General features: G+C 29.5%; 1 protein-coding gene across 1 annotated transcript; it reads right to left on the bottom strand.

The window, feature by feature from the left end:
• Positions 1-1184: 1184 nt before the first annotated feature.
• LOC113851598 (peroxidase P7-like) lies at positions 1185-2911 on the bottom strand. Its single transcript, XM_027482115.1, has 3 exons — positions 2696-2911; positions 2261-2455; positions 1185-1733 (listed from the first exon to the last, which is right to left on the bottom strand). Exons 1-3 carry the CDS (start codon positions 2909-2911, stop codon positions 1185-1187), a joined length of 960 nt encoding a protein of 319 aa, XP_027337916.1.
• Between the last annotated feature and the right edge of the window lie 6953 nt (positions 2912-9864).

Consider the following 9864-nt stretch of genomic DNA (forward strand, 5'->3'; position numbering starts at 1 on the left):
TAATCTAAAGTATCTAAGGTTCGCATATGTAGCAAGTTCATTACAATTATTTGTCACCCCTGTAACTCTCTACTCAGAACCAGCCATCAGGATATACAACTTATAAATACAAACAAATTGTGAACCATAGAGTCACTTATAATCACAAGCAAATTGTGAATTTTGATGTCTCTGAATATTAATTGCTTAGTATCATATAAAAATGTAACAACTTAGAAGATTTTTTTATTTTTATTTTTTTGGTATAGCAATGTTAAATTAGAACAATATATAAATCAATCATGTCTTCCCTACAATTCTAAGAACTTTCTCAAAACAAATATTTGACTATTTTTAAGAAGTTTTTAATTATGTGAATCTAAAAGAATAAGAAATAAAAAATTAATTAGCTCTATTACATTGGGACAAAGTAGAAATAGAGAAATTTAAAACTGAATATAAAAGTATACACAAGATAGTGACTAATAATTTCGATAGAACTACATCAAATAGGCGTTAGCTTTATTTCATCAACTACACATTAACCTTAGTACACATCCAACACCATCAACTGCAATTTTTTAAATTCAAGTAAAATATATATAAAACAAATATCAAATATTTCTTAATTTCAAGTATTCCCACCCACATTTAAAGAATCACTTTCTCTCTCGCTCTTTAACAAGGATTCCAACGCTCTAATCTCAAAAATAAACTCCAAATATAAAACACAAATCGTACTTAGTTAGAAGACATTAAGAAGATTAAATTGAACATTTGTGTGATAGAGGGGCACAAAATCAATACAAAGAAGAGTTAATAAAGAAGATACTATTTTCTCAATAATAGGGTGATGTTTTGGTGTTGGGAGAGAGGAACTATGATCTGCGTGGGCAATGTAAAGAAAACTGATCAAAAAAATATTTTACTTACCTAGAATTTTTCTTAATTGTCATTAATTCACTACGGTTATTTTAATAAAATGCATGTAAAACAATAAAGTGTAAAATTTAAGAATGTAACAGAAAATGTTGACTCAAAAGTGCTCCTCTTTAAAATCAATACAAAGGAATACTGAAAACACAATTTATCACAAAGGATAAATATCACATCGTGAAATAAATAAATTCATAATTATCCACCACTCAAGAATTTTTTTATATGTATAGTACATATTTATTACTTCACATGTTTTTCTTAAAGAATTAGTTCACCCTCCTGCAGTTAACACGAATTTCACCTTGATTCCCGGTAAGGGGCTGAATATTTCCCATCTTAATCATGGAGTTGGCGAAGTCCTTGTAGAAAGCCACGGTATCATAGCTGTATTGTTTAACCATTGCATCAGTAGAACCACCACTGAAAAGTTCTTGATCAGAGTGAAGAAGTCCATTCTTTTGAACCAGATCAGAGAAATAGGCAACATCAAAGCGTGCAGGAGTTGGGTCCAGTGGTGAAAGGTTGAAATCACCTCCATTTCTTGGGCAAATGTATTTAAGGTTTTGTGCAAAGTAGGGATTGATGTTAGAGTCATTGTAGATATGATCCTTAAACGAAACACAACGTGCATATCCAATTGTGTGGGCTCCAGAAAGAACAACTAGGTCCTTCTCATCAAGACCATGGTTCTTGAAGTTGCTAATAAGTTCTGGAAGATTGAAAGATGGTGCTGGAATGTTGGCATTTGCAGCATCACGGCTTGCTGTAGTGGAGTCTCTTCTTCCAAGTCTCACGTCCCATGTGGCCCCTCCTAGCTGCATGCCGCATGCACATATTTATTTCTTTATCACAACTTTCATTCATGTTATAAAATAATTAATGTCAAATGTTTCTTAAGGATTTTTATTGTATACTCATTTTTTATTATTAGAATATAGCCCATGTCACAATCACCTCACATATATGCTTTGACCCTAATACATTACGAAATAAAACTTTGTGACCATTTAAAGGTGGGTTGAGAATCCACTTCTAAATATTTGAACAGAAGAAAGCAATTTCCTAGAAAATCAATTTATATTAAATTTTTGTGATATAAATTTTTTGAATTTTGTGTAGTCAAACTTTTTTACAAAAAAGGGAAAAGGATTTCATTTCATAATCTTATGCTCCCTCGATTATTTGATATCATAACCGACTACATAAAAAAAGTGTCCCTATCGACCAATTCAATTCAAAACATTAAGCATAATAAAAATTAAAAATATAACGACGAACATTAATCAACATATAGCATTTGGGGTTTGTAAGTAATAGCTAGTATACTAATATTATTACTCACCGCAACCACAGAGTCACGAGCGGCTACAGCCAATATGTCTGCGCAAGAAACAACAGGTTTTCCGCATGCTTCGTCCACCGCTTGCTTGATCTCATCCACCACTTCAAATCCTCGTGCAGACATGTTGTTGGCAAATGCATTCTTTTCGCTGTCAATGGAGGATGTTGAGTCTAGAAGAATTGAACCATCACAGCCCTAAATCACCATCACCAAAACCAAGTGTTTATTAGACGCACACATTCACATCATGTAAGAACTATAATAACTAAAACGCACTGTAAAATACATGACATGACATGATAAATTATGAGTAAATTTTATAAATATTATTTATTTAATGTTTATACAAAGAGAAATAGATATAAAATTTATAAATAACGTGAAACTTTAACACATGACACACATAAATATACACACACAAACACAATGTCTTACGTTAACAAAGCAATCATGGAAGTGCAAACGTAGCAAAGATGCGCCCATACGACGCTCTTTCTGCACCGCAGCCTCAACTACACTTTTGATGGTGCTTAAAGCATTGGGGCATGTGTAGTCGTAGTACTTAGTTGACAATTGTGAGAAAGCTGAGGTTGCAAGAGTTGCAAATACAAATGCATGGAGAAGAACAAAGAAATATCCACGCGATGCCATTCTATTATGCAATGACTTCTCACAAGATCACTGGTAAGTAATCAATGATAGAATTTGGAATTGCCAATATTTTGTATTCGAGTTTATTTGGATTGCTGTTGTTACTTTGTTGTATTTATAGAGCCACTAAGACGCGTGCTGCCCAAAAAAATATCAATGACTGTACCATATAATACCTGGTGATTAGTGGACTGGGCTTATCAAAAAGACCATTTCACCTTAAAGAAACGTTCATCGTAGGTATTACAAATGAATTAATAAATCGTAAAAATATGAATATGCAAATTGATTGATTTGGTCCACGGTGGGAGCTGTTCATTGATAAATGCACGCCAACCATAACTAGTAAAGCCAAAATCATGTAAAGGGGTATATGCATCGGATACATCCTTTTCGACTAGATCAAGTCCGAGCATCACATTAACATACATAGAAAATTCAGCAAAACTAATTATTAATCCCAGTTAATTAAGTTAGCTAGTCGTACTCATTCTATATTATAAAAGTGTTTTTTTTTTCATGTAAGAAATATTAATTTGGAGTGAACTACAAAAGAATTATATTTCACTATTTTTCTTTTTAATCCCTGAGTCTTTGTTTACATTCAACGTGAACTCGTGGATTAATATATTTGAGGCGTTAACTTGAATAATTTTGGTTTGTACTTTCTAGCCAAAAGAGAACGTATCGGCTTATTTTGATAATTTATTACTTTCTTGAGCTATATTTTATTTTATGATATGTTCTTATGCTTTTTTTTTTGTTTTTATAGTAATTTTTTTCATGAACAAATGTTTTAAGTCTGTTGTGATCCTAATTGGATAAACAATAATAAATAGAGGCAAAATCTATAATTCTCTTTTGAACTTGTTATTTTTTATTTAGTTTTGTATGAAGTTACCTGTAGTCAATTATTTAAGTGTAAATAAACAAGAAATTTTAACTCAATAGAAGATATTTGATAGGTTAAGTTTGATTGCTATTAAAAGAACTGTCTTTAAATCTTTTGAGTAATTTTTTAGAAAACGAGACAACAAATAAGTTGTTGCAAAATGAAGTTTGAATAACTTTATTATCAAATATGTTGCAGAAAAAGAGAAACTTAAAAAAGAAAAAAGTAATATAATTATTTTGTCTATTCATAACAAATTCACTACTCACAAAAAAAATTGTAAAATTACAAAAAATATATTTAATGTTCTTGATAGATATCGAAGTTCAAAAAAATTAGATAAGAGTCATCACCACTGCTAGAAGTTTTAAGTTAATTATCTTTAAAAAAAAATTTGATATTTCTAGTGTAAGAAAAATGGGTATAAGAAAGCTCATTGTGAAACTAATTAAATAAGTGAAAATCAATGATTTTGTGTAATCCAAAAGTTTAAAATCTAAATTAAACTTTCTTTTTTTTCCGAAAAACTGAACTGGGCTAACTTCACATGGATGTTGGGGAAGACAACTCCATTGTTACTTTTTGGTCAGAAAGACAACTCCAAAAGTAAAGGCAAAAGCAACAGGATGGAAAGGTTCAATTCATAAATTTTTGTCAAAAAAGAAGAGAGAGTGGGGGCACGATGTGTTCGAACCCTGTTAGGCCCATTTCTGTGATACAATCGTGGATTAAAAGGCGAGTTGAGTGCACTTTGTTGGAGGCGTAGATGATTAAACTTGACCCACCCAACATATTAGAAAGTAAGTTTGGACCAAAAAACGATAACATTTATAACTCACTTTTATGACAATTGTTAACTATGTTAAAAGATAATAATCAATTAAAAAAACAAAAAAAGATAATAATTAAAAACTTAAAAGTATTTTTTGAAAAATATCTAACATGTTGATTTTCATTTTTCTAGTAATCGGCATAATAAATTAAAAACAATTTTTTAAATTATTAAAAAATATATTTTATTTTTAACTTACGAAAAATTTATTTATTTTTATATTAATTTCTTTATAACTTTTTTAAAAAAGCTATCCCAAGTAGATGTAGTTTTTAACGGTACTCAATAATTCCTTAACTTTATAACTACACTGATACTTGTTAAATTATAAAGAATACGAAATTATTTTTCTTAAAATACTTACAATTTTTTTTAATTTCCTGCAACCCCTTAAAACTTATTTTTGACAACCGCTTTATTGCTTGATAAAAGTCTTTAAAAACTATATATGTATACCCAGCAAACATATATATATATATATATATATATAGTTACTAATTTTATTTTCTTTTTTGCTATTTATATAGTTACTATTTTTAAAACGAAAAGTGTTGATTTTTTTAATAATTAAGAAAGGACTAATAATATGATTCCAATCAATCATTTAAAATTATGAATATAATTTTAATCTACTAATAATATAAAAATGTTCAATACTAATAAATTAAAATATATAATAAATATATTTTTAAATTAATTATTATAAAATAAAAAATTGATAATATAATAATATATAATTAAATAATAATACACATTGTAATATATTTAAATTAGATTCTAAAATTATTATATTGAAAAAATTATCGGTTATAATGAATAGAATTCAGGTAAGAGACTTTACTATTTATTATTATACTTTCATTCTAAAAGAAATCAAAGAATTTTCATATTTTATGAATAAATATATACCTTTAAAGGTAATGATTTTAGTAGTCTTATCCTTATTTATTACGTATCCATATATATAAATTCATCACCTACGTTCTAATAAACTTAAATATGATCTTCTTTCATGCGTGTGCTTGTTAGACAAACTTGTAAGACATTAATACTATAATAATACAAACGTTAATTATAAAATTAATAAAGAAACATAACATATAACTTATTTACAAAAATATTTAAAAATAAATTATATTTATATTCATACAAACTATAAGTAAAATTAATTTGCTATTCAACAAGGCTTACACAGCTCAACAAAACAAAAATACACTAGCTACCAAGCTTAGGCTAAGAGATACTAAGAGAATCAAGTCTAAAGAAAGACTTTAAGGAAGGGGGAGGTTTATCAAAACAGCAAAAAGACCTTTCTATCTCATCATCTAACCTAGTTAACCAGTCAACACTTTGGTTAGTTTCTCTAACAACATGCTTAAATCTAACAAAATTTATCCTTCTCAAGTATCTCTAATATCCTTAATGATGTCAAATAAAGGGTGATTGTGAGACTGAATGTTAACAAGAGAGATAGCCTTCCTATAATCACATTCAATCCAAATATAATTGATATTATTAGACGTGACCAGCTTAAGGCCCCAAGCAATGCTCCACAGTTCAGCTTCAACCGAAAAACAGAAGTAAAGGGACTTCTTGAAATCTGCAATGAAGCTCCCTATATGGTCATGAATAACACCCCCATAGCTAGCTTTACTTCTAGATTGGATGACAGATCCATCTGTATTGAGCTTGAATTGCTTCTCAAGAGAAGGGAGCCACTTGATCAAACCCTACTGCTTCCTCAGCCTAGAAATAACTCTCAGCCCACCCCTATCACAAGACTGTAAATATTTAAACTCACAAGCAATCTTATTCAGCAAGGCCTCATTAGTTAAAGGAGAGTTCTAAAAAATACTACAGTTTCTATTTTTCCATAAGTTGCTAGCGACAATAGCAAATAGGGAATGCCATAGAGAAAACATAGGAAAATTCCATAAAGTGAGATTGAAAATTAGCCAGTTAGTTAAACCTAAACTAAAGAAAGAAGCCCAGTTAATATTAGGAAGGATTTTGCTCCATATTTGGTTAGCCCACCAACAGTCTCTGAGGACATGAATCATAGATTTAGGGGCCTCACTACACCTAGCACATAGGGGAGAATTAGACATATTCTTATTGAATCTTTTCTCATTGGTTAATAATTTACCATGAGCAACTTTTCAGAGAAAAACACTAATGCAAAGGGGACCTTTTATAGCCCCAAATGAGCTTAAAAACCTAATGGTTAGTATTACTATTATTAGTTTGATTAGCAATAATACGCATATTATAAGCAGAACTAATAAAAAATAAGCTATTGTTGTTATGTTTTCAAAAAAACTAATCTGAATTATTAGATAACATAGGGGGATCAATTAGAACAATGCTATCACAAATTGAATTAGGAAGGGATTTTTTTATTCTCACCCAATCCCAATTGCCCTAATAGGAATATAGGGCCACAGGTTTAAATTTAAATTGTTTTATAAACGAAATAATTTATAGTGCTAATGTGTAGCGACTCTACCTTTATGCGTTATAAATTGTCAAAAATCAATGTGTACCAACGTTACCTTAGATTTTATATAATATAAATTTATCAAATGAAAATTTTAATCTTTTTATTAAATGAATATATTATTTAATCAATTCAAATAAATTTATTATTTTTAATAAAAATAAAAGTAATTTCATATTTTAAAATTTATTAAATCATATTTCTAATTTTGATAAATTAAATAACCAATTATTTCTCTATTTTTATTTTACTATACAAATTTTTGCAATATCGTCGTGTGATTTACATTGCCTTCGATTGTCCAAAAATTATAAGAGATTAATGTATAGCTTACGCTATCTTAAATTCTCTTTCAACATTGATCATAATCAAAATTCAAATTCAAATACTTGATTTACGAATAAAATATTTTTAATGATTTGCAATATAATTATATGATCTTCCTTCACTTTCTATATTGTTTCTCGTAGGGTACATGTATAACCGCGTTATCTTGTATTCTAAATATTATAATTTTACAAAATAAATTTTCTTTTACTAAACCTAATTTTAATCAACTAATTTCATAATTTTTAGATAGAACTATGTGGCTTTGAGTTTTCCATTGCACCCGGGGATACGTAAGAGCGGGAACCAGACCCATCAAGTCAAAATAATTTTCAAAATAACCCAAATAATATCTCAATAAATAATATTTCTTCTTCTAAAATAAAAATAATTAATGTTTAGGGATTAAATAAATATTTTCCAGAATTTAAATAAATTTGCACAATTAATTTAAGATAACCGTTTTTAAACGGACGTTGTAGGGTGCTAATACCTTCCCTACACGTAAATAACTCCCGAACTCATTTTTAGTTTCAAAGATCGTATTATATTTAAGTTTTTCTAAGGTTTTTCTTAAACTAAACTTTGGTGGCGACTCCTCTGATATTTTGAAAACGTTTTTTGCCGTACTGTTGCGACCGCCCGGTTGCGATAGATGGCGACTCTACTGGGAAAATATTTTAGAGATTCAAGCCATTGATAATTGATTGTGGGAATTTGTCTTATTTTGTTTCTATTTGTTTAATCCTTTTCTTTTTCTTTATTATTTGAATTAATTGTATTATGTTTCTTTTATTTGTGTATTTATTTCGTGCATATATTTCCATAACTTTGTTGTATATATTTTTCTTAATATTATTGTTAACCCTAAGATAGATGACCATTGATAATTTTTTGTGATATTCTCGTGTTGTTTAATTTTGCAGCTTTTATTTTTGTTGAGTTGATAAGGTTTGTATGCTCCCTCACACACTTTGAGCGGGGCCCTATACCCAAGTCTGAGTATGCTTAGGATTAGAGGGGTTATGTAGCGGTGTCATTTTGGATGCACGTCCTATTTGGCTATCGTGAAAACCCTAGCTAGAGTTTGACCTTTTCTTGATATCCCGCATCTAGTAGACTCCCTGTTGTTGTGGTTAACATCAAGGATTGGATCTTAGCTTTGATGACCTTTTAGGATTATAAGCCACCTTTTTATGAGTTTTTACACATAAAAGAAAATCGTAGATCTTTAAGTTAGACCCTTTAGGTGACCCGAAATAGGACACAAAGGAGGTATTATTTCCTTATCTACTCTTTTAGAAATCATGTGAATTATTAGTTCCTTAAAGTTTTAAATAAAAAAGGAGAAGAAATTTCTTTTACTATATTTTGGAATAATATAAGGACTAGTGATTCACATGATTCTCTCAATTAATTTTTCTTACATCATCATTTCATATATCATTGCATATCATTTATTTGAATATCATGCTTATTGCCATCTTTGTGACACTTGTAATAAATTTAAAATCAGTTTTGAAATAAGATTAAGGATAACAATTTGCATAATTTCTTACATCATTGCATTGTCATATGAAGCATTACCCTTTTAAGTATCAATTTAGATTTATCAAAAATAAAATTCAAAAGATCTTAAAAAGGGTAATGATTCATATTGTTCTTGCATTATCATGGTCATCACATATTTGTCTCATTAATGTAAAAGCCTAGTGGATTATCGATTCATTTAGAATTAACGTTGATTCTTATATGGACGTTTATCTGTTTAGAATCAATATTAATCCTTATGGCTACTAGGATTCTATGTTAATGAAACAAATACAAGATTTGAAATAATTTCTCATTATTTTCTTTTTATTTATAGGTTGAGAATCACAAAGTTGTTTGAGTATTCGAGAAAATGAAAATTAATGTGGGATCAAGTAGCAGTGAGGTTAGATCAGCAGATGTTGAGAAGAAAATTGTATCTGAAAGTTAAAAAGGATAGCACTACTAGTTTGAGAGAATTAGGGAAGAAGCTGAAAATGGTCCAATAACTCACTTTAGTGAGGAGGTATGGAAATATTTTGAGATTGATGGAAGTGAATGTGCAAGAAGATGCCATAACAGTTCTAGCCCAGTATTATGATTCCCCATTGAGGTGCTTCACCTTTCAGGATTTTCAGTTGGCTCCGACCTTAGAGGAATTTGAGCAAATTCTAGACCTGCCTTTGGAGGGTCAACAGCCATGTCGCTCTATGGAACATCATGCATCTCTGCCGACTATCGACAATGTCTTAAGGATTCATCCAGCCGAGTTACAGCAAGCTTATTAAGAAAAACATCAAAATAGGGGATTCATAAGAGAATTTCTTGAGCGACACATGCATAATTTGGCAGAAAAAGAAGATTAGGACACTTTC

This window comes from Abrus precatorius, unplaced genomic scaffold, assembly GCF_003935025.1.
Source record: "Abrus precatorius isolate BTA unplaced genomic scaffold, Abrus_2018 Scaffold9, whole genome shotgun sequence".
Lineage (NCBI taxonomy): Eukaryota > Viridiplantae > Streptophyta > Magnoliopsida > Fabales > Fabaceae > Abrus > Abrus precatorius.